General features: G+C 34.4%; 1 protein-coding gene across 3 annotated transcripts in view; it reads right to left on the bottom strand.

Moving 5' to 3' along the window:
• The window catches only part of UNC13C (unc-13 homolog C), a 218198-nt gene that overhangs the window by 125953 nt on the left and 65134 nt on the right, over positions 1–27111 (bottom strand). For 2 of the 3 annotated variants that reach the window (XM_061999968.1, XM_061999970.1), the window contains exons 2-4: positions 16826–16848; positions 16215–16279; positions 710–788 (exon numbers count right to left, since the gene is read on the bottom strand). In XM_061999968.1, the coding sequence (XP_061855952.1) occupies positions 710–788; positions 16215–16279; positions 16826–16848 (167 nt within the window). The remainder of the gene's footprint in view (positions 1–709; positions 789–16214; positions 16280–16825; positions 16849–27111) is intronic. The other variant, XM_061999969.1, reaches the window with a different exon arrangement.

Raw genomic sequence — 27111 nt, 5'->3', positions numbered from 1 at the left:
ACAGTGACTATTCTACAGTGAATATCTTTTACAGTGAGTTTGAGGCTCACCACCACCAATGACTAAATATGTATTTTATTGTGTTAAGAGTTCCATACTTCAGGGGGAAAAAAAAAAGATATATGTGAATGGCACTTGAAATCCTTCAGAGCAGAGATACTACTTAATCTTGTTTAGACTAGAAGTGGGAATAACTCTCAAAGCAACTGCTATTTTTTTACCTTTCTGAAATTTACTTGTCTAGATTGTTGTCTACAATAACTGCTAAAATAACATACCTCATCTCGTACTGAAAGTATTCATAAATCTTTAAAACATTTATACTGAAGCTGGCTTGTTTTTTAAAAGAAACTTTCTTGTTCTTTCAGTGTCATAATAAATCAAGACAATTGATATCCCAAGCACTCAATAACAGATGCCTCCATAAACTAATTGAACACAAAAATGAGTAGTTTATTATTACATAAAATGCACATTACTTGGTTCTACAAATAATATCTAAATATTCAATTAGATATTCACATTTATCTAGTACATTTTGACAACCACATCACTATCTTCTACTGGTCTCAATCCATTCTCTCAAGGTCCTTTTCTTCCATAAAGAATTGTTGACAAACTATCATTCATGTGAACAATAGTGATCACAGGCAAGATCTAGAAAACTGACAAAGGAATCAACAGTTTCATGGCATCAGAAGTTACTTACCACATCTCGAACAATGGGAAAAGATTTCTTTCTGCGCAGGTCTGGCATGCTATCAATTCCATACAGCCCACGGCCAGCACTATAGAAGATGAAAATGCAAAAAAAGAAAGTTAAAATCTGGGGCTTACAAGTTTGCATCCTAAAGAACTACTTAAAATATCTGTATTTACAGTTAAAATAAAAGTTAGTAGCTATCAGCTAAGGAAGGTAAGTACTTTAATTATTGTGAAAAAATAATGAGTGTTTATGTGGCTAACTTTTTCTCCTGGCATTCACCTAAAGAAAAGAGTACCTGAAAAGTTGCTTAATATCTCCTAAAAATTTTTACTATGGATTTAGAGGTTATAACAGCAGCTTTCCATCAAAATAACTTGTATATCTGATAGTTTCCTTGGAGCCCAACGTTTTACAGGAACTCATTCTTATAATAAATTTGATACAAAGAGGGCACATTGCTGGCTCATGGTTATTTTATTGTCAACTAAGACTTCAGGTCTCTCTCTCTCCACAGAGCTGCTGCTTTCCAGTGGGCCAGTCTGTACTAGTGCAAAGGGCTGTTCCTCCCCATGTGTAGGACTCTGTAATTGCCCTTGTTGAACCTCATGAGGTTCCTTTCTGCCTAACTCTCAAGCCAGTCGAGATCCCGCTGAATGGCAGCACAGCCTCTGGGGAATCAGCCAGTCCTCGCAGTTTGGTGTCATCAGTGAACTTGCTGTGGGTACACTCTGTCCCCTCATCCAGGTCACTGATGAACATAGGAATAAGACTGGTGCTGAATTGACTCCTATGGAATCTCACTGGTGACAGGCCTCCAACTTGACTTGATCAACTCCGTTAATCACCACCCTCTAGGCTCTGTCATTCAGCCAGTTCTTCATCAGGGTAGATAACATAGGTATTACTCTCTTGAATTTTTTCCATGGTGATTTTTGGAGAGTGCTATATACCTTGTCAGATATAAATCAGAGGTATTTTTTCATTCTCAGAGAAAATGGCATACCATGTTTTTCAAGACCCAGTATTTTCCCCTCCATGCTCTTTCTGCTTGGCACTGTCTTAAATATATTTTTCCAATGTTTTTATATTTCTATCCAAGTGTAAAAAAAATACACGTATCATCTGAAAGCCCTCATTTTATTTATACACATCACAGCTGCAGGGTGAAAAGAGATTTAACTGAAATTACTGCCAGAATTTTTGCTTCTTTCTGGAGGGTCAGTACTTTGTCCAAAATACTCTTCTGCTGAGTTGAGGATTACAGCTCCTCATTGCTAGTAGAGCTGTCATGTTCCATAATTATTTAAGCCAAGATTCTGGCTGGTGATTGTTATTGGATATAGATGTAACAGTTCCATAGCTGCAGCTAAATCTAAAAGAAATTATTAATTAGAAACCTCAGCTGTCATGACTTACAACCTGGTATATTGATGTAACCTGAAACCAATCTTGTGTCATGCTAATCTGCCAGACTGTAGGTAGTTCAGGGATAGACATATCCCTCTGTGCTGCTACCTCCACTGTTCATATCTTCAAGATGAATCAATGCAAGCCAACGGAACTCATAAATCAGAACTCCAAATGATTAAATATATTAATAGATATTACAAAAGAGGATATCATCTGTGGTTTAAGCAACTTCCAAATTGCGAACTATTAGACTAGAAAGCTTTGAGAGTAACCTAAGAAAGTATAATCTCATTTTCTGTTTACTCTTTTGCTAGGTATATGGCTTTTGGTCACCATCAGGAGGAGTAGGATATTGGTCTACAAGGACCTTTGGTCAGATTCTGTATCACTGGGGGTTGTTTGCTTGACTTTTAGTTGGTTTGATGGTGTTGGATTTTTTTTTTGTGTCATCTTTTAGACAAAGCCTACAGTAATTTTTATCTCTCATTTGGTGTAAAATGGGATTCTATTTTGTTCTGTTACAGTTCCACAGGCTTTTGGAAGAAATAGACACAGCAATACACTGATAGCATTTATTTCCGTGCTTTATTTCAACAGATGTGGAGTAGCAAATCATACTCTTGGAGTATGCTTGATAGGGGACCGGAAAAATTCAGCTTGACTGAAGCTTAACTGAACTAAAATCAGTGGAAAGGAAAGGTAAAAGGGTATAATAGAATCTATAGTGCTGAAGGTATTTGTTCTCCTTCTGTTCAATACTCTCCATACTTTGATATTTTAGTGAAACTTTATCTTTGTCAATACTAGTTCTACTGTTGGGTCCAGTTTCTGATCTGCAGAGAAATGAGGCATTTTCTTGCCTAAGTCCTGTCTCTAAGATATGAGACACAAGTGCAGTTACACCATAAACAAGTGATGAAATGAATATAGCAAGTCTGGGTTAACAGACTACTTAGTGGGCATCTCTCCAAGATGGATGAATTGCAAAAGGAATTTGAAAAGCAATACAAAGCACTTTTACATAGCAGGAGATAAATCCCTGAAATGGAATAAAAAAACAAACAAACAAACAAGACTACAAAGTGGAAATAAACTTTTTTGGGAAAACCAATAGGTATTGTGGCCCTAATATCTGTTCTTTGGATGCAAGAGATCAATTGGCATCAAGGGAACTGTTAACTTTTAAAGCTAATACTAGAAATAATGAGCGAGAAAATACTTCTGCACACTCCAGATCCGCAGATTGTGTCACTGTGATGAAGCAGTCATCACAACTGTGGAATATTAAAACTCAAAAGTAAGCTAGATAACATCTAACATTTAGAGCTGCTGATGCACAGGTAAATCCCACAGAGACAACAAAGCCCATTTCTCATGTCTTATAGTACACTCCAAATATTGTTTCTCAAACGAATTTTAAAAGATTAAATGTAATTTTCAGGATCATCTATACATTTATTTGATCTTTTGGTTCAACATAGCTGCAAAGACCTTGGATAAAGATTTACTGATATTACACTGATAAGCACAGAATTCAATCCACAAAATTAATGAGTTTAAGTTTAAAAAACTGTGAAGTTGAGAATCTTCTCCACAATTTCAAATGGGACAGAGATTATGCTCTAAAATCCCCATACGTAGCTTTCCCAACTGAAAGCTAACTACTCAAGTGTTACCAAGTCAGGACTCACCTTCTAGGGAACTAATTTTTTTAATCTATTTTTTAGCTAAACTGGGAGACTTTATTATTCTTTCAAAATGTCATTCAAAACCCAACAGGCTACAGAGGTGAGAAAACCATAAATACATTTTCACTGCAAGGAGAATGTAATTTTGGTACACCTTTTCAGAAAAATGGATCTGCCTTATGCTGATTTTTGGTGTCATATTTTAAGATATTTTGCAGTATCTGTGCATACTTTAGTTATAAAGAAAAATTCCTCATTCCCAGATTCCCATCTTTTTGGGCTGCCAAAAAGATGCTGAAGAAAATTAAAATAAGTCACATGAACAGCTTTAAAATATTACAATAAATCGTTTCCACTTAGTCACAGCAGCAAAAGTTATACCCTATTTAGTCTGATCCTACTAGTGTTCATCAGTCCCACACTGTTCATTCAAGTTAAATTGTGCTTTCTTTTCTATTACAGGCAAACATAGGACTTGAAAGCTGCAATCAAACCACTCAAAATGAACTTTGATGAAAACAGTAATATCTTCCAATAAAAGTTGACTTTTTTCCTAGACTGGCAATTTAGTGTAGCAATGCAGATGCAAATCCCAACAGTAAAATGCAAGAAATTCTGTTGCATTAAGTATATGAAAGATGACTTAATATTTATGCATATATTTATATACACATGTACCTTTTTTTTTTTTGTAGATGAGGACTTTTCAACTATGTTTTTCTTTCTGCCCATATGAGCAGATGATTCCCCTACTAAAGTATTCAAAACCCTGTTTGAAAATTACGATTCCCAGTGTGGTCCTCTTTGTTTTGTACTTTACAGATTTAACTGTTGAAAAACTTGTAGTCTTTTTCCTCCTCATTTAGTCCTCAGTTTTAGAACACTGAATTACAAATTGTGAATTGTGTTGCTGTACATATTCACTAGTGGTTTTTAGAAAATTTCAGTTTAATTTTTAGTAACATTACAAACATTTACCAGTTGTAATTTTATGAAAGGCATCAGTATCATGTCATAATACCTGTATTTCATAAAAATGAATTGTTGAAAACATGTTGTTGCTTTCATAATTAAAAATTAACATCTCACTGTTTAATATAAATGGGTTTTGTTTTTTCTATTCTGAGGCACAAAAAATTTGGAAATATCTGTGTGAGTTAACATTCAGATGAAAATAATATTGAAAATGATTATGTGAGATTGCACTGGTTTGCTTTTTAAGTCACTCTGTATCAAACACACATTTTAGGTTATTGGGATATTACATTTCCTGAAATTCTTAGGATTATGTAATATTTCAGATTGGATGAGTATTTTTTACATAATTAAATTTATGTAGTTAAATGTGAAAATAAAACACCCAGGCAGCTTTATTAACTTTTAATGCTGGTCTGATTGCATGAAAATTGAGATGAATTTATTTGAAGATCAAATGAAGGGATGAGGAAGGGAAGAAATGTATCATTGCTGCATGTTATAATCATAAAACTTAGCCAATGGCATTTGTAAAATCATAAAAATGGAACCATAAAAGTTAATGAACATAATTATGAAACAGCCACACTGTCTGAAGACCCACAAATCCACACTTGAGTAGCAATACATAATTTTTTCTGGAGTGGAAAACCTAAATTAGATATCTAAAAGTGTATCTAAATAGTGGGAGAAAATACTAGCATTACAGAAGTAATTATAGGACTGGATTTACAGCTTTTCCTGGTTACCAGTATATTACAATGCCACCAAAGAAATATCTAGCACTTTCTCTGAAAATCAAATTTGGATTAAATGTGTCTTAAAATGAGCTAAAAAATACTATATTAAGAAATGAAAAAAATGAGCCACAAGAAGAAAAGCTGTTGTCCTGGTCAATTCAAGAAGCTGTCATTATACTAGAGGACTATATCCACTCAAATTTTGACAAGTTGTGTGCTCAAATAAGTATGCATATTACAGTCATGAAAATTTTGAAATTATGAATATGAATTAATCACATATTAGGATATATCGGTAGATGCTCAGATTCTGGTTGATGCAGCAAAACAGACTTTGTGACTACAGCTTTGAGCTTCACTCTGTCTTCTGACACACATCTTTTGAATGCTTCATCCTCAAGTGTAAGCCAAAGTAGACCAACAGATACTCTCAATTGTGCTAACATGCCTCTGGGGCCATCTCAGCTTTTGGATAAAGTAAACTTGCTTGTAAAGAAGTTCTGACCTCATGTCTTTTTCCCATCATGCTTCTTGTCACATTACAGGGAGCTGATGCTAGCCAACTAAAATTACTTCATGCTTGCCTCAGGCAATGTGGCCTCAAAGTACTACCATTTCATCTTATAAACTTTTACTTTTTTTTTTTTTTTCCAAATATTTTGAAAAAACAAAGAAAATCACCAGACATAAAACCTTCCAAAACACAAAACCTATTTCCTAAGGCCCAAACTAAAAAAAGTTACTAAACCTCAAGTGTCAGCAAAACAGCATTAAAACTACTTTTAATGATATTCTTGATCCTTACACAAGAGCAAATCAATAGTAATACTCATGAAGGCAGAGTACTCACAATGCTGCAAAAACTTTTTAGACGGAAAATCTGGTCTCAATATTTACAAGAAAGAGAAAAAACTGAATATCCTTTTCAAAATTAACACTCTTTTACCAGTAATGTTGCAATACCACAAAACCAAGGACTCATTTTGAATTCCCTTCTACTATCCTTCAAGTCTGTGTAAATGATTTCCTTAGCATCAATGTTGCCACAATGAAGAGAGACCAACAAGGGAAAGAAAAAAAAAAAACAATTTGCAGATAACTTGTGAGAATTTTTAAGTGGAGACAGGAAGCTCTACAAGACAAATTCATTTGCAAAACTAGAACCAGATGAGGTTATAATATGCTGCACTTAGTTCACCTTCAATAATACGCATCTATGTGTTTTTCATTATGATAGGATCATGGTATCTCTAATCAAAATAAGAATATAAACTTTCTCAAGTAGAAAGAGATTATAAACAATACTAAAACATTAGTGACATCTTAATGAAGTGATGATACTATCTTATAAAAAATCTCCAAACTAAACAACAAACCCCTAATTTCTCTTTTAAATCCAGATATTTATGTAGCTGTGAACTTTCTGCATGCTGTATCATACTGGCCAAACAGCTTTACAACATTTGCACTTCTAAATAATTACTAATTTCTACAGATGTGATACCATGTGGATTTAGAAATACATCCAAAGGAATACATAACTGTTCTCAACCTATACATGTTTGAGTCTGGGTAGCATCCAAACTAAAATTCTTCAATGACAGTGAAGACTACTTTGGCACCAAATGCTGGTTAAGAGTCTTTTATAAGACACTTAAACATAAAACAAGGAGAGTTAAGTCAAAATGAAAAGAGTAGAAAAGACTTGGAATCTAAGACACTCTATGCTCTTCATTAGCGTGGCTGACTACTAGAGCATACTGCATCTGAGAATTAAGAGTATGGATGAAATAGAAGTAGAGAAATCAGCAATAAATAAAGTGATAAACTCAGAAACTCAATTTGTCAGGGCTCTTTGTTGCTCAGGAGCACTTCCATCAGTAGTGAATAAGACTCGTCATGTGTATAAGGCATTCTTATGCTACAAAGAACTACTTCTGGCAAGCAATGTCTCTAAAATCACTTTATTATTCTGCTCTGTAACACAAAATATGATGAAAACTGAAGTTCATACTGGACTCTTTTTACTGATCACAAAGACAAAGCACATAGCAAGGAAACAAAAATTCAACATCAAGAATATCTAATGGTCAGTTCCTGGTAGAAAAAAATATGGCTGAATTAAGAATGCTAATAATGTTACCAAAGAAAGAAAAAGATGACTTGGCTTCTGAGGGAACAGAAAGGATGATAAAATCAAGACAGATGATTAAATAATATAAAGATACTTTATTACAACATAAGGGGTGTAAGTTATGCTCAGTCAGTAAATTGTCATAACTCACACTTCTGTCTCTTTAAATAGCTTAGTTTTCTACTCAATCGGTATTTCCCTCTGAAAACTTCATTATGATTTCTAGCTCAAGTTCACCTTAACAGAAACATCTAGATCTGTTTTTTTCTCTCTGTATCTGTACAATATTACAAATATCTGCTTAAAAGTTGTATGTGATCAAGAAGTGCCCATTTAATAATTTTAAAGAAAAATATTACTGAAATTAATTCCAATTATCACTGGCAAAACATTAACAACTCAAAATATTTTGGGCTTAAATGAGCTTCACCATCTCTTCTGACAATACTAGGACACTACTGTAGCTACTGTCAAGAAGTTTGTGTATCCTACCAGCTGGTTCTGCAACTCATCTGCAACCTTTTTAATTGCTGAAGTATGGCAATATCAGAGAGTTCTTACATGTATGTAGACTTCAAGGAAGAATGGCAATTTAAAACTGCAGATAAAAGTAGCTCTTCCTTTCTTTTGTGTAAGGACTTAATGACCAGATGAACTCAATATTTTATAAATTATAATATATATAATAAATATATATAATAAAATTAAAATATTTCTTGCCTCTTTTTTTCCCCAGCATTCAATCAGAGCATAGTAAAGAACACAGAAAATAATTTGAGACTGTAAGAACTTCACAGGTCCACTGATTTCTGTTCCTACCATAGAAAAGTTGATTGCTTCATAATTGTTACAGGGAAATTTCTTGATTATACTGCGAGTTTATACTAATTCTTCCAAAGTATCTTGTTGGTCGTTAGTTGCCATAATTGGGATAAAATGCCAAATTAAATAAAGGAAGTTTTACTTACTTCAGATATTTAAGGAATATCTTCAGTATCTGACTTTTACTACAAACACACACTTAATCAGGGTTACGTCCTTCACTGAAGCATTCTATAATGTTTTTTTTCTTATTATTTTCATCAAATGTAAGCATACTTTTCTCTATTATTATCAAGTCATTTTAATGAAGAAGGTCTATAAATCCCAGTATACAAACTGCTAGAAAGTGAGATGTGATTTTCTTACTCATACCTTGTATAATGATGTAGCAAATGCTTGATCAAGGAAGGAAGAAGTAACCAGCACACTGTGCTAAAAAAATAATTTTGCTGTTTGAAATTCAAGTTCAACTAGACAAGAACTCTTATCTGGACTGAAAAACTGGGAGGAAAATCAAACATGAATATCGTGTAGAGTTATATTGGTGATTGTAGAAGTAGTTCTGAAAAGAAAGAAACCCCCCACTTGTAACACCTAGTCTTTATCTTGAAATATGAATTACACATTTATTTAGAATTGTTACTGAAAGAAGTTCCAGGTATCAGAGTTATGTTGACTGGAGAAAGTTTGAAGCCAGGTTGAGATTAGTTACTGGCTAATATTTTAATTTCAAAAAAAGTAGGACTATACTAGTATCTGAATACATACTCTCACTTCAGTAATACTGATAGAATAGATACTCTGTAGAGAAATAAGACAAATGTGGAAAAATTGCTAGATGTGGTCTGGCATCTAGAGTGTTTCTAGTCAGCTGCTCTAAAAATCTTTCTACTGTTTTGACTGAGTATCCACAAGTTTAATAGTAATTCTAGGTTAGTATTCTTCAAAACCCACTTCCAATTGCCTTTAAATTATCAGAATATAATTTAATCAATCAGCTTATAAATGATAGAGGAGGAAATCACAAGGCAAGATGTTTCCAGTTGTTTTCATCATAAAGGAATATCCTTCTCTGTAGAAATCTAGTGAAATGACATTAAATTCCGTTTTCTGCATTAGAACTTAAGGAGTTACTTATGACAATAGACATCTAGAATCCGAAGAATTATCTGAAGCACTTGTTTTACCTATATGTCACGGTTTGACACAACAGTCTTTTCTGATAAGGGGGAAGGAGCTATAAAGATGGCTCCTGTAAGTAGTTGCTCACAACTCTCCCCAGCTCTGAACCAGACCCACTTCTGGGGCTGAGCTAATTAGACATTTCCACGATCACTTTTTAAGAAGTTGGAAGAGGAGGATTCTTCCTCCATCTTCTTCCTGTTTCTTCTGTCCCTTCTTCTTCTTCTGGCTGGTGGAGGTTCAAGGAGTAGGAACAGTGAGAGAAACAACCATGCAGACTCCAAGGTCAGTGATGAAAGAGAGGAGGAGGTGTGCTGGAGCAGAGACTCCCCTGCATTCTAGGGAGAGGGCTGGTGAAGCTGAGATTTATTTTCATTTCTTTAAAGACCCCGCATCAGCGGTAGAGATTCATTTTGATAATGACCCCATATCAGGGGCAGAGATTCATGTTGCTAAAGCTGGCCCTGGACCAGTGGCAGTGATTCACTTCATTAAAGGCCCTATGCCAGGGACAGTGACTATGGCCAGACGAGGCCATGTTCCATGGGAGGGACCTAATCACTTCACTACAGATCCTGAGCCAGGGGCAGGGATTTTCTTCTTTAAAACTATGTCTGGAAGTGGCTGTGTCCCAAGGGAGGGACCCAATATCCACAGCTGTAACTGTGGGAAGGAACCCACGACAACGCAGCTCATTAAACTTATGCCCAGAAGAGGCCTTGTCCCGAGAGAGGGACTCTGTAACTGCAGAAACTGCAACTGTGGCAAAGAATCCACGCCAGAGATATTCACCAAGGACTGCGTCCCATGTGAGGGACCCTATATCAGCAGAAGCCCTAGCTGCTGGAAAGAACCCACACCAGAACAGTTCATTAAGGACTATGTCCTGGGGGAGGAATCCCATGTTGGAGCAGGGGAAGAATGCCATGAGTCGTCCTCATCTGAGCAGACAGAAGCAGCAGAGCCCATCTATGAGAGACTGACCACATCCCCCATTCCTTACCCCTCTGAGCTGTTGAGGGGGGAGGAGGTAGAGATATTGGGAACAGTGAGCTGGGCCCAGGAAGAAAGGAGGGATGGGGGAGGGAGATCTTAAAGTGCTGGTTGTAATTTTCTCATCACCCCTGCCCTTGTCTCAATTGACAACAACCTTGCTTATCTTTTTACTCCCATTTTGCTGGTGCCTCTGCCATCCTAATGAGGCTGGACGTAAATGGGGACACCGAGCGAGAGACTGTCCTGGTGCTGTTGTGCTAGCTGGGCCAAACCATGACAGTATGCAACACTGAGACTTTTGTTATTTAATAGTCACTGTTCTGAACTTTGATACAAATATGTTCCCATATCATCTTTCTAGAATAAAAACTGTATTATTCTCTCTTACTTCTCCATTACCCTATGTGTACACCCTGGAGCATCATTAATTGCTCTCCTTGCATTCCTTATGTGATTAAGCTTATTTACAGGCAAAACAGTTCTCAACAAGAAAGAAAACAGAAAGAAAAAAATCCACCAGCAAAACCCCCCAAAAGCCCAAATATACAGCCCCCACCTAAAACCTTAATTCTACTTTTGAGTTTTTCTAAGGGAAAGAATATTTCTTTTCATGACTGAGCATTGCTTTCATTTTTCACAATTGTTCTCCCATTATATATCACTAAGGCTATATGAATTTTTACTTTATGAGGGACTTCTGAACCTTTTATCAAACTTTGAATTCATCTGGGTCCAGCAGTTGTATCTTTGCATAATTTGGGATAAATGGTGACTCTTCCTCTCCTTTTGAAGATTAAAGAGAAAAGCAGCTTTGCCAAGGATGTGGCTGAAGCAGGTAATGGTGGCTCTGTATTGATTCAAAATGTCAGGATTGTTGAAGAGATGGGGTTCAAAGGAATAAAACAAGAAAGACCATATTTCTTAACTTGGAAGGAGCTAATAGTATGAAACCCTGGCATGAAGGAGTTTAGAGCAGGCAGGTTTGGTGAGAAAACAGAGAAGTGTATAAGCAAGGTAATATACTAAGGAACAGCTACATCAGAAAGTCTGATCACTGCCATTTAGGCTTAAGACTGGTAGTCTGTGGAATCACATGCATGTGTAGAAGGATAAAGGTAATAGCCACTGGACTAAAAGGTAACAGAACAAAACATGACTGGTGCAGAACAAGATGAACAATATCCACTAGAGACATGGAAAGCCTGACTTACCAAAGTCTAATATCTCACAGACACTTGTCTGAGAAGACACATTTTGGTTTTAAGTGGAGAATAGGACAACTCACTGGGAGATCCAGTGAGGAAATACAGTTCAAATAACGTATATGTGTGCTGAAAACACACATCTCAATCTTATTCTTAGAGAATTGCATGTCTAGTACTTTTCCTTTCATCTTTAACAAAACAGTCCCAATTTTGGGCATATGAACTAGAAATTCTCCTACACATAAATTCTCTGTACAGGAACAAACTTGATCCTTCTAATAACAATGTATGAAGACCATTAGTATGTAAAGATTGTTGGCTATCAACTGGCAGCAAAGATTTAGTATATTAATTTGGATTGTAAGATGAAATTTTGATGAAAAACAGGAGAATAGCTACATTACTAGAACTAACAACATCTTCAATTATATACTGACAGTGAAATATTTGTCTTTATGTACAGTCTTTGGAATGTTACACACTACACATTACAGCCATGGACAAACCGTTCATGTTATGTAGGTTATACATTAAATTTTACTCCTCTCCCTCCAATAATAACAACCCAACAACATCCAGTCATATAAGACGATGAAGTTGGAGGCAAACTAGTTATAATTCAAGTCAAGAAAAAAATTCTGGAATGCTATTTTTTTGTGAGTGTGCTTCTGAAGATACTCTGCATAAAAATCACCAATTTGAATCTGTCAGAGCATCCAAGAAAAATAAATTTGTTTTACCATTGAGGATATGCCACTAAAGGAAAGTAGTAATCATCTGTACGCAGCACCATCTGTATGCCATTAGAAAATTTCAGAATGGATTAGCCCATGTAGTAAAATTACCTGTCTCTGACATAACTGCCATTAGACACGCAGTAAATTAATACAGAGCAAGTCTCTGGCAAAACAGTACTACCATAGATTGATGTATACTATGAAATACACAGCTGACTTCCATGTATTTTTCTGAAAGGATAAATTCTAATGTGTCTCATCTTCAATAAAAAAAATAAAGAAGATATTATTTGACCCTGGCATGAAAAGAACATGAAAGGTAGAGTTTTTGCCTTTTAGCAGAGAAACAGCATGAGAAAGCCCAGGAAAACTATTTGCTCTTTACACTTTCTTTTCTCATCCTGGCTGTTTCGTCATTTCATGCAATCATTTGGAAATCATTGAAGAGAATGAAAAGATATGGTCTATGCCACAGACTAAGGATGTGCATGTGATGTGGGTACACAACATTGTGCTATGAAAGACTGGGAAGAGTAAGGCAAAAAAAAGGCAATTGAGATAGCGTATCAAAAGTTGTGAGGGAAAGAATCTTGCCTCACTTCAAACGACAACATCTTTTGGGAAGAGTAAGAGGGACAAGGAATCACAGCTAAGGCTGCATCCAGTTGTGCTGTCAACCAAGAAGCTGAGGGATCCTAGAATTTAGGATTAGGTTTTGAATGCAGGAGTAGAGTTTCTGACATCTCAGAATTCTTTAGATGAATGAGAAGTAAAATGAAAACTGCTACATTCTTTTCAGGGAAGCCCAGTGAAACCGAGGCTCTCACAAAGACATTGCAGAAAGCAAAGGGAGTAGAGGCCCAGTCTAAAATTTGTCAGCAAAAAAAGTAAGGTTTAATCTAAAAACATGAGCCAGTATTGAGCTACTGTCAGTCATTTGAAGTAGTCTTATATAGCAGCTTCAGGATGTCTGTCCAAGAAATTGACACAGCTTATTCTCAGAGGATTCAGCATTTAAATTTATTTACTTGTGAATGGAAGAAAGAGCATAAAAAGAGCAACTTCTCTTGACATAGCCCTTATCAGTGGCAAAAGGATTCCTTACATCTATGAGATTGTTTTTTGTGTGTAATCATTGAAAATAAGTACTACAGCTACTAAGAAACTGTAACTAAATGATTTTCTATGGAAAGCAGTATGTACATCAAAATTTAAATATATGGATTATTCATATAGGGGGCAAACAATAAAAGGTTACAGAGCAATAAGAAGTAGGTTACTTAAAGCAGGGCAAATTAGAAAAAAGAAATCATATGAAATTGAAAATTTTCCTTAAGATTTTGATTAAGAAATAATTCTCTGTCTCAAGTAATGAAATTCCAACAACATGCAGTAATGAAATTAATTAATTAGTGGTTAATAATTAGTAATTAATTAGTAATTAGAAACCATAGATGATAAAACCAATGCAGTTTTGGACTAGCTTTATTTCCAGCCTCAGGTTTCTGATTTTTCTAAAGGTAAACAACCCCCAGAACTGTTTCTTATTCTAGACTGCATATTGTATATATGTAATTATAATTGTATATTGTAATGCATTCAGCACTTATAAACACGTGTCTGAGAATGTACATTCCTACAATGTATTTCAAGAATTTGAACTCATTTTGATGTTAAACATTGTTCTCTTCTTAGCTTGGAAAACTATACAGTGACCTATACACCAAATTTTTAAAAAATATTTGCTGAAAGGTATGAACAGCTTATTTTTTTTTAAATTTTATTTTAGAAAACACACAGAATTGAAGTTTTGTGCCAAATTTACACAATAATGCTTCAGGGTATGATCCATTCTTGGTTTCAGTGGATCATAGCTTCCTGTGTAGTTTTCAAGATGTTAGATATCTGCTTTTCAGTGGGGAGATACATTACTGAGGCCATCAAAACCTCTAAGTAAAAATTAATTCATAGAACAAAAGAGAAAAGAAAAATACCCTTTTTTTGCAGATATGACAAGGAGATTTTGAGGCAAATATCAGAAGCTGTGGTGGGAATGCCTTCTGGTTCTGGGATGAATTATCTTTTTCAAGAAAGAAGCCACCAAATCTTAATTTTTCTACATCAAATCAAATTATTGACATAATTTGCTAGCACAGTTCCAAAAGAAGTGATGAATCCTTTCATGATTCCATTAGAAGAATAATGTGAACATGAGAGTAGAGAGTCTTAATAAATACTTTTGTTGCTAATACATTAGTGAAAAACCATTGAAATCAGTAGTCTAATCAAAAGAAATAAAGTTGCTTCAGATATGCTTGTTTCATGTTGACAAATCATATAATTCAAACAGAAGTATTAACATTTTGCATTTGGAAATTAGGAAAGAAAATTCACAGCACTTATATTTGATTTTTAAATCATAGAGAGACACAATATCTAGAAAAACCCATTCAAAGAAGGAGCAGTTGTGGCAGAGTATGAAATAATGCTTATCAATATACAAGGCAAAGATTTTTATAATTTTTGTACTTAGATAATTTTGACCTTTTTAATCTTAAGAAAAAACTTTAAATGATCAAAGTGAAAACAATGTGTAGTTTGAGACCTAAGAGAAGTATACTAAAATTTTATTTTAATTCCAAAGAGCATGTTAATAACAAAATCCACATCAATTATCTCTTACAATATTTAAAATGTTTTGTGTCGCTCTCAGTAACTAATTCTGCACAATGGCACGTATGGCCTCCCATTTTTACAGCAACTCTGAATTTTCTATGAACTGGTAAAGGAAGGACTATAACACTTCAAGGTATGACAAACTATGTAGAAACTACCTAAGCCACTGAGAAAAGCTAGAGAATGCTTTTAAATTTGTTTAAGGTTCATCAATAAGTACAATAGTCACCATAACTATACTTTCCACAGTAGTATGGGAAAACTCTCCAAAACACAGGAATCTAGATAGAAAAGCTTCAGAGCATCTAAAATCTGTTGTATAGCCTTTTAAATATACTAATGAGAAGATGGAATATAAATTAGACAAATTGATCTCGTGTTTGTAAGAAAGCATAACTATAGGACACGGTGCACTAGCAAAAGGATAATATCCCTTTAAAATGTTTAACTAATATAACTGTTTAATTTTAGCAATACCTTTTTTTTTTCCCTTTCCAAACTAAATAATAAAAGTGTATTCAAAATAGGAAGGAGACATTTTCCTATGGAATCCCTAGAATTATATGCAAGATAACTGTCTGGAAATAATCAAATAAAACATACAGGTTTCTGTCACATTCACTCAGTAACTTGAAGATCTTTTTCCCTTAGTGTTTATATTTCAAATATTAGATTTCAAATATTAGGCTACTATTATATCACTATACATTCACTAAAATGATGACAGGAATTCATTTTGTATGCAAAGATTTTTTTTTTTTCACCTCATTGCACTCTGCAATTAAGGGCTTAAAAAAATTTAAAGGAGAAGACATACACAAATGGACTTTCCTCCTTTTACAATAATTCACTTAGAACAATAACACTTGGAAAAAATACTGTAACACTATGAGACTAATTTGCAGATATAAATAGCAAAATTCAGTGTCATGTCGGTACTTACCCAAGAAATCCCTGGACTGCATAAAGCTTAGAAGTATCCAAGGAACTTCCACTTACTATTCGAGCCTGTAACAAAGACCAAAAAAAGTACTGTTACTCAGTTGCTCTTATTAAGTCTTTTACAGAATTTAGGTGCACCAACATATAACACCTAAAATGAAAATGTTTAGCAGGGTCAGCTCCAGGCCAAAGCTAAAGAAATTACTGCTTTGGAATACATAAGTAGCTATTGCTTTGGAACACATTTTGGTAGCATTCAGCATTTAGTGAAACACACTGGAAGAACCCATGGGAACATAAGATATTGCTTCCCAAATACTGTTGTCCTTTAAGTCTTATAGTATATGAAGTATAGGTGATAGAGGTAAAATCCCAGATATCATGTTTGACAGCAGCAGACCCCTTCATTGGCAATTATGATAAGTACAACAGTGAGGGCTGTCCCATTTATAAATGCAACACATTTGCAATACATTCAAAGGAGAACAAAAGAGTGGAAAGCTGGGAAAAACATGCAGATTTCACAACTAAAATGAAGGAACCAAACAGGTCAAATAAGTCACAAACATCAACAAAATACATGGTCCCTATAGTGAATGTGTGATTTTAAACCTTTTCATCCACAGAACCGCTATCTGAAAGAGAAATAGGAAGAAGGGGAATATAGGTTAGACAAAATGAGAAAATAACTTACGCTATAAAAAATTTTCACTGTTTTAATCTGCTAATGCAGACCAGAATCTAAGTAACTCCCGTACTTAGCTGTATCATCATGGCAAGACCACTGCTACTACAATTCTAAACACACAGAAAGATGTTTTCAGTAGATACGAAACCCTCATCTTGCCATTCGCGCAGGACTATGCAGATACCATATAGTATGCATACTGTGCCCAATCTCCACATGATTTTCAGAGGTTTTGTTTTTTAAAATATATTTTAATATTAATGGATATAGATCTATATAGTTGCAGTGTTCAAAAAACCTGCTCAATTTTTAAGGAAAATGAAAGTCTTTCTACTAAGGATATAAAAGAAAAAATAATCCCAAACTCATGAACCATAACTATTCTATTCTACCATAGCTATCCATATCATGACAGAAATTACCAAGCAAATGTCAATAGATGAACTACAGTTGTGAAAGTATGACATATATATGGGATGTATTCACTTTTACTATCAGACAGAAAGTATGTGCTGACAGGAAAAGCTATCCTTATTTTATTTTCTTGTAAATTTAAAAATACAGGTACATTTGAAACAGTTTTTTAAATACTCTTGCACCAGTAATTGTCTACACTTTTTTTTTTTGTGACACTTTATAGTACAGTGCATACATGAAAGTGCATTATTTTAATTGTCACCTTACTGATCTTTCAATTTTTCCTCCCCAAATTGAGTACACGTTCCACAGGCCCTTTAAATAGTTCAGGTGGCTAAAAGATATTTGGGGATATCTCACATTACACAGATTACAAAAATGTTAATTTACACCATAAATGCATGGTACGTTTCATTTTTTAACCAGTCTACAAGAAAATATTGCAATCAAACACATATATGAAAAATATACTGGCAAGTGTAAAAGTGCATATAGTAGCAACAATCTAGGGAATTTAAAGGGTCTATCATGCTACTAATTTCAGAGGTTATTTACTTGATCAAAGCTAAGCACACACACAAGAATGGGCAGAATAGAAACTGGAGATAAATTGTTCAAAATATGCTTTCCCAGTGAGATTATCTAACTTTGTACTATTCAAAAAGGGTAAAGAGGATTGAGCTACTAAGTATTTGCAATTTCACAAGACTGAGAAAATCCAGCTATGCAACTGTCTCTCCTCTGTTGTGAGACTACAAAATCTGCCCTTTTCTCATGCTTGAGTACAGATCTTCAGTTTTCTTTCACGGCTATTTTGGAAGAGCCTGTCAGAAAGAATATGCCTAAAAGAATGAACTCTAGTTTATTGTCCCCAGGGAAAAGTTATGAGTGATAAAGTATATAAAATTTAAAATATTACTAATAGTAAATTCCACAATTCAGTAAAAATAGAGTAAGCACATCTCTGTGCACCAAGAATATCTTCTTTTCATGAATTGATACTTTCCATAGTTCTCCTGAACATAAATGGACATGGTATCACTTTTTATGTTTATGTTTTAGAAAATCCATTAAGATATTGTTTTTGGCTGGACCATGAACTCTTCTGATGTTTTCTCACTTCAAAACTTCCACCTCCCTTTAGAAATACTATCATTTTAATTTTGTTTCAGAAATTGTTGACTAAATTATCCTATAAGTGTTTTAGTTGTCAAACTACCCTCATTTGACTGAGTAGGCTTTGCAAAAATGAGTTTATTCTTTTCATTTCTGGGGTTTTTTTGTGACTTATTTGTGAAATGTATTAGTCTGGCAACATCAGTTACAACTAGCTTCTCTTCCTACACAAGCATATAAAGGTTTTGGACAATCATATTTTGCAACTTTCCCACTAAAATATATTAGAGCATTTCCATAAGGAGGGTAAGAGCAGAGCCAGGAATGGCTATATAACTGGAAGGTGATCTGGCTGAGGAAACAAATAGGATCTGCTTTTATGAGGGCTAGAAGAAATAAGAGGAACAGTTTGAAACTGAAGTGCTAGAGCAGCATCTGAACAGGGGAATGAGAGGAAAAGCAAGCAGGATATATCAATAGCACTCTTAAGTAGGACAGACTGTGACTGAATAAATTCTTAAAGTAGTAGAAAAGGCAGAGTCCAAAAGGTGAAAAGAAATTTGAGGATAGAGGGAAGTTTTAGGAAGGACAGTACTTGTACGATAATAAGTCTCACTATAATATGTTCATGCAACATACAGTTTCTTTGTAGAATACCTAGTAAAAAAACCCCTGTTTGTAAAACTGACATTTAAAGATGCATAATACACACACAATATTATTTATGTGGAATGCCATTTTAATACAGTTTGCAGGTACTTTGCTATTAGCTGTCTGAAGAATCACAGGAATTATATGTTTAATTAAGTTGTTCAGAAAGTTCTATTAAAAAATTCAAAATTACTGAGACTTGTCTTTCACATTAAATGAAAATTTATATTTCAGAGCATGAAATGGACATGTGAAATTTTTTTTTACTCATCTTGGGTTTCAGCCAGCTTCATCTAATCTCACTACACTTCATTTACTGGAACCTAATTTTGCCCAAATTTAGAAAGGAGAGCAACAATTAAAAATTAGGAAGAGAAAAAAAGATGTTATGTTTTTGGTGTAACTTGTTTTTCTTTGCAGCTGCTAGTAAAAAAAAAATAATAAAATGCATCAGGTCTAATGTCCCCTTTTCTCAACAGAAATTGCATAAATCAGACAACTGATGCAAATTCCCCCAAATGAGATTTGGAGAGCATCACTATTTTATAACAAATGACTGCATCTTCAGAGACAAAACAAGTTTGAAAGCTTCATTGTTTATTACTTTTTCTGAACTCACCATGAGCAAAGTGAACTGTGGAAGTGTTCTCTATATGTATGAAAGCACCAAATTAGGAAGTGTGCAGTGACCAAGTAATTCACTTTAGTAGTCATTAGGCTACCAGAACAGACAGCAACATTCCTTGATGTAGATAAGAAATGAACTGTGATTACGTAAGACACCACTGAATGTATTTTCAAATCAGGGATACAAGGCTAGACATCTCAGATTATACTGCTGAATGACAATGACTTACTTAAAAGAGTTAGTCTTCATAAAACTCATTTCTGTCATCCAGTCATTCTATGGCAAACAACTAACCTAAAAAAGTTATGAATAATGGTTTGTTTAATTAACTCTGTGGGATACTCATTTCAATTAGTTTGTTTCTCAAATGTGAAAATACACAGTATGACAAAATGCCAGGGTAGCCCTCTTCTTAATCAAAAGGTGTTTTACTAGGATAAAAGGAAATATTTGTGGAGCGATATTGCTCCACAATTGTTGCTATTTCAACTTAGTGCAATTCTTATACATACACACCTGTGTAATGGGATGATAAAGAGTAGGATGGTCACCTGGCTACTTACTACTGAAAATTTACAAATGTCAAATATTGAGGACAAAGGACCTCTACTTTTTTTTTGACAGTCTGATATTTTCAGACTCGAATATATTTAATTAGGCTACTGTAAAAGGAAGGAAAAAAAAATATCTTAGCTAAAGACACCATAGTGATAAAGCTTTATGCTATTCATTTAGATTTATATAATTATAAGAATTAATAAAAAGAAAAATAGCATATAATTAATCACTGCAAGGAAAGCGTGATGATCAGCTATCATATCACATTTCTCCAAACAAGCTCATTTTCGAAACAGAATTCTTAAAGGTACATAAAAGAACACAAAAAAATTAGGAAGGAGAGGAAAACCTTGAGGAATATTTGCCAAACCTTGTTTTAAAATATTCCTGCTTAGCTAAAAAATTCTCTCCACCTCTGTACCGCTCTCCACCTTTATCACTTATCTCTAACTCTCTTTCTTTACTACCCCTCCCTAAGCCTCCCATGAACAAATGTAAAGGTAAATATGAAAATAAAAGTAGTCATTAGTTAAAGTAGTCATTGAAGTTCCATTAATAAGAATTTCCAGACATTGAAGGGCTGGATAATATTCAACATACTAAACCCTGCTTTCTGTTGAATATGATTCTCAAGTATCCACTGAGGTAAGTGGGTGGGGGGGTGGCAGAATGGGGTTAGGGTACTTGTTTGGCATTATTTCAGTCCCTCAAATAAGCCCCCAAGCTCTTTTCTATCCACACATCAGTTTAAAACTTTTGAGGAGGCTAAGAATATTTCCAACAAGTGTTTATTAATGCCGCATAATTACTATTCAAACTCAATCTGAAATCTAATAGATCTTGCAGAAGCTGAACTTACGTTATCAACTATTTTCAAATTAACAGTCTGATTTATCCACTTTTAATAGCAGTTACCACACAACACAGGAATTCATCATACAAAACAACTAATTTTTTTTTTTTCTAGCAAGTTGGGGTGTAATCCCTAAAGGATGTTGAAAAAGGCAGATTCTTCCAACATGAAAGATAAATGGAATCACATAGCAGAGATACTTGAATCAAAGACATTCAGAAGATTCCCCTTCCCTGATCATTGCAATCCTTCAAGCCTTATTTCATTATTATGTTATATGCTTCTTTCTCTAATGATTGCAAAATTTAGTTCATCACACCCCACCACAGCACAAGAACTGTAATAAAGTTATAAAAATGTAAGCTATTAGGAAATGCTACAATTAAAATATTATTAAGTGTACTACCGTGATTTTTCCACTCTTGTAAGTGTGCATAATTGTATAACTCCAAATTTTAAAAATATTTAAAGTTTATTATTCACACAAAGTAGCATTTTAATATTTAATTATGTAAAACAGTTGCAAAAATGTCAAACTGACTGATAATTACATCATTCCTGGAAAGTCACCCTTTAGACATAATACTTAGATAACAATCCAGCTAACATCCACCATAACAATTAGATAACAGTACAGCTGTTCCACAGAAACAATGTGTGTAAAGCACTCACAGCAGTTTGCAATCTGACCTGGACAATACTGATTAGCATGCATTGATAAGAAAGGGAAATAAAGGATGAAAACCAAGGTCAAATAAAAGTAGTACGTTAAAGTAGTAGATGGTTTGTCCAAAACCATAACACAATTAAGCTGTGTTAATGTAATGAATGATGTACCCAGAAGCTAATATTATTACTACAGAACAGAATATTACAGTATGTAAGCCTAGAGGACGTTGTCTTGCTGAAGTATATTCTAGGAAGATATACTGTATAGAGCTTGAAAGACAGTATTAAAGCTAGCACACCATAAGAGATGAGTGATGCTTGTCTGACAAAGAAAAGGTCAAACTTGAATAAAGCTTGGTTGACAGGAGAAATAGAAGAATTGCTGCTAGCACTTTACTAGCAGTGATGTAGAAAAATTACTAGCGGATACATTGAGAGCCAAAACATGAGGTCAGCTTAGTGAACATAAAAAGTACATTTGTGTCTTTATTAATACACTGGTCTGCAAATATGAACCAAGAGGACATGCTTTAAAAACATCTCTGGTGTTTAGAAATTGAGTCCCGTTAGACTTCTAAGAGCTTTTGTTTCCTACTGCTTTTCAACCAGAACTAGATATTTCTACCAACTTCTCAAACTTCTCTGTAAAAGAAGAAAGTAATGATTATCAAAAGAACTATTGGATTATGGAATGTGTTATGATACTAGAGCTTCTTGATTTTTTGTGGTCTCAAAAAACTACACTCCTCTTGAATATCGACCAGACTTTCTTAACAGTCTCTGACTTGTCAGAGTAATGTCAGGGAATAAAAGGCAGAGTGCATTTTAATCACTCTATTCCAACCCAAAAACACATTAGAATGGTAAAGCATCCCTTATCCATAAAGGATAAAGAGGTATATTTTTCCTCTTTTAAAACAAATGCCACTTAATGGAAGCAAGTAATTAATTCTAGCCTACGAAAGCACACAGATAATTGATTATTGCAAGTCTTTCATATCACACAACCAACATCACCACAAAATACTTGATTTGGACCACTACAGTATGGTCTTACTTGAAAACTGAAGTCCCATTGTGTTTCTTCTAAAGAAATACAAGCAAATCACTACTTGCTTTCATACTTGCTACACGGTAAGAGTAGTCACTCAGGACTCTAACAAATAAAGAAAGCATGTCTCTTGGTGCTTCTTATATTGAACATAAGGATTTTACCAAGACATGAATGTTGGTTTGTGGTAACAGCATATACAGAAGTCATAGTAAGGCAGGAATGTTAAAAGGCTGCCTGGCACATAGGAGTCAGCTACTGACTGTCTTGGGCAACAAACGATATGTGTGTAGTAACAAATAGATTAATGGTGTAAGAGCAGAACAAAAGACCAAAGCACTTGGTGCTGAAGACTCAATGTTCACACCACAAATGTTTTAGGGGCATTAACTTCATACTAGTTCTGCTTTTGTCCCTGTGCATAAGAAACCCATCAACTCCGAAGTACATTATGTGTGATCTTGGAGAGCAACATCTGTCTTGGGTGTATCAGTAAAATATGTAGATAACACTGAGACTTCCCAGGGGTTAAATCAAATGTGGTGAATTGGGAAAGCAGAGATTTGCTTTAAAAGTGTATCCCGGTTGTAAAATTAAGTGCTCATTAGCAAACCCTTGTAGTCATATAAATATAAATATCCTACTGTTAAAGACAAAGAAAACATGTATCTAGGATCAAGAACAAAGGAGTAGAACAGAATATCTGGGAAACAGTCATATATTTCAGCAGCTATGATATTCATAGCTGCTATTGGTGTGAAGTTGTTTCTTCTCCTGCAGAGTTTTTTAAGGATCTAAAACAGTTTCAAATACCTAAAAAATTATCTTCAAAAGGCCCAGACTATGAAGCTAAAAAATTTAGAGAAGTCAGATTAATTTCAAGACGTACAGTAGCAGAAGGAAAAAAATGAGTCAATGTATAATTACATAAAGAATAAAAAGATGACATCAGCCAACATTGCCTACTGAGATAAAACAAAGAAAATTTTCTTCTGTTGATAAGTAAACTGTATTAACTGATATGAGAGAAGGAAAAGACTTGAAATACAATAATGACAATATGATTTTTTAAAACTATTTTTCATTACATTCCTTTTATAAGCAAGATAAATACAGTAAAGATTAAATTGGCAGAAAATATTGTACGGTTGAGATATTTGGAGGTAATTTTTTTGGCATAAGTATCATGTGGGTTATCAACCAATATCATACTAGCTGATTTCAGCCAATGTTCTTGGCAATCTGGATGAATAGAATTTCATAGAGTTTGCAGAAGACACAGACCTGGAATAGGTTGTAAGTTTGTTTTGTTTTGTTTTGTTTTCTGTGTTGCAGTATGTCCCAAGAAGGGTAACAAAGCTGGTGAAGGGTCTAGAGAAGTCTTAAGAGGATCGGTTGAGGGAACTGAGGGTGTTTAGCCTGGAGAGAAAGAGGCTCACAGAAATCCTTATTGCTTTCTACAGTCAGGAGGTTGTAGCTAGGTGGGTCAGTTTCTTCTCCCAAGGAACAAGGTAAGAGGAAATGGTTCTAGTTGTGCCAGGGAAGGTTTAGGTTAAATATTAGGATTTTTTTTTTTTTTTTACCAAAAGAGTTATCAAGCACTGGAACAGGCTGCCCAGCAAAGTGGTGGAGTCACCACCCCTCGAGGTGTTCAGATGTGTAGGTGTGGCACTAAGGGACAGGGTTTAAGGGTGGACATGTCAGTGCTGGGTTAGTGGTTGGACTAAATGATCTTAAAGTTCTTTTCCAACCTAAATTATTCTATGTTTCTACTTGAAAGGATGGAGATAGAATTCAAAACGTTCTTCATGTATAACTGAATTCACTTTACTGTCTTGATATTATGGTAAAAATTACTTTTATATTTGGAAATAAATTAAAAATGGCAAAAAAGGAGAATAGATGACAGTACAAGGCATATAGCATATTTGAAATTGAAAATGTTATAGATGTAACATTAGTGCAAAAAAAATCTACTGTCATTCTGGAAAATATTACTGTGTACCATATGTGAAACAGATGCTTCAGCTCTATGAGCACTTGATAACTTCAGCTGAAGTTGTATCTCTAGTTTTTGCAATCACACTAGAAGTAAACAAATTGAATAGAAAGAGGATGACAAAAGCCAGAACAAGCAGAGGTTCATAAAACAATCTTTGAGGATAGATTGAAAGGATTTTCTTTGTTATCTTATTGAAAGATAAAAACTAAGGATGGAGGTGCTTTGTTATGAAAAATAATTACTTTAACTGAAGCAATTTAAAAAAGTCTCAAGATAATTCTCATGAAATTAAAGAGGCTGATCTTAGTGAAATATTAAAAAATTGTTTTCCTCCCCACTGTTGGCTTTTATACTATAGGTAGAAACAAAATCAAATTACACAAGGTTTCAGGTCTGTTTTAAAGCAATAATGTTGGAATAATTATGCACAAACACCAAAGAGACACACAGATATTAAGAGTTATAGATTGATGCACTTGAATTCAAAGTATGACTTTTGGTTTTACTGGGCTTTTTCTGCCTGAGACAATAGGCAGCTACATAGATGTGTAGGTGCTCCAGTGTGTAGGTGCTCCACTGATCACCTGAAAAATATGCATAAAGAAAAAGTCTGGCATCCGTCCAGTGAAAGTAGTCAGAATTTCACTTTGTCAGCAAAATGGAGAATCTCTTTAGTTTCATAATTTAATGTCTTATTCCACTTCCCCAATAGATCAGAAGATGTGAGTATATTTATGAACTTATGTTTTCCAAGTAATTACATTTTTTTAAATGCAGATATAGATATTTTTTCAGTCAGTTGTTTTAACATGATTCCTTTTATCCTGAAGCTGCATTATAAAACGATGCAGTGCTATTTCTGCTTCTAAACTACAATAGTCTAAAGAAAACACTTAAATTTTTAGGGCAAGAAGAGAAAATATTTCTTAATCTTGGTAGTAAAATATTGATTTGCATTGATTTCCACAGCAGAACTAGTATTAAAAAGTTCTTGGAACTGATATTCATGCTCAGGTTTCCTCTTAGCTCTAGTAAATTTATTTTAAATCTGTTTAAGCAAAAAAAGGGCAGGCAAGTTGCATCTTATGCAATTTACATTATTTCTAAAGCCTGTGAAAATATTTTTAAATAATCTCCTGTTCTCATAAGGAGTACAGTAGTAGAGACTTTTTTTAATGAAGGAAACAAACAGTTTTAATGAATTACTTTTCCTAAAAAAAAAATATCTAAATAGAAGTAGTTTAGTGTGATTTGCTTAGGTTTGCTTGTTTTAATAAAGATTCCAAATATAGATCTTAGAAGGGTAGGGGTGGGAAGGGAGCTTTAGAGATCATCTAGTCCAACTCCCCTGCAGAAGCAGGTTCACCTAGATCAGGTTGCATAGGAACATGTCCAGGTGGGTCTTGAAGACCTTCAAGGAAGGAGACTCCACAACCCCTCTGGGCAGCCTGTGTCACTGCTCTGTCATCCTCACAGTGAAATAGTTTTTTCTTATGTTTAAGTGGAACTTTTTGTGTTCCAGCTTCATCCCTTTACCCCTTGTCCTGTTGCTAGCTACAATAGAAAAAAAGGATGTCCCAACCTCCTGATACCCACCATTTAGATATTCGTAAATGTTAATAAGATCTCCCCTCGGTCTCCTGTTTTATAGACTAAACAGCATATCTACTAAACTGTACTGATTAATTATGTTGGGGTTTTTGTGTTTTGGGTTCGTGGTTTTTTTTTGTTGTGGTGGGTTTTAGGGTTTTTGCTTTATTTCAGTTTGGGGGGTTTTGTTGTGGGTTGATTTTTGTACTTTAGGGTTTTTTTTTTCTGTTTCTTTAGGGGAGAAGGCAGAGGGAAGTATGATGAAAAAATAGGTTCAGCTATTCCAGCAAAAGGGCATCTGATAACAATGGATTTTTTTTTTATTCCCAGACTGTTGCAGAAATGTATTTGACATACTTAATGTAATGCATTAAGATTGAGTTACTATGCTAAATTAAACTGGTGATCTTTGATTTATTTGGTTATTATTTTTTTCAAAAGGATGCAGTATTTTAATCTAAGATTTTATGATAAAAATGAAGCCTGTAATTACAAAATTGAAATATGATTATTCATAAGAACACTATTATGTTTTCTGAAAGAAAAAATAAGAAAAAAAATCATTCACTTAAGGTTCCATAAACTTGGTTTTTAACAGAACTGGGGAAAATCCCATAACTTATTAACTAAGGATTATTTTTCTTTGAACAGTAAGTCTCTAAGATGATGTGCACT

This window comes from Colius striatus, chromosome 7, assembly GCF_028858725.1.
Source record: "Colius striatus isolate bColStr4 chromosome 7, bColStr4.1.hap1, whole genome shotgun sequence".
In the NCBI taxonomy this organism is placed as follows: Eukaryota; Metazoa; Chordata; class Aves; order Coliiformes; family Coliidae; genus Colius; species Colius striatus.
Note: the sequence above shows the minus strand (reverse complement) of the source record. Positions and strands in the feature narration are given on the sequence as shown.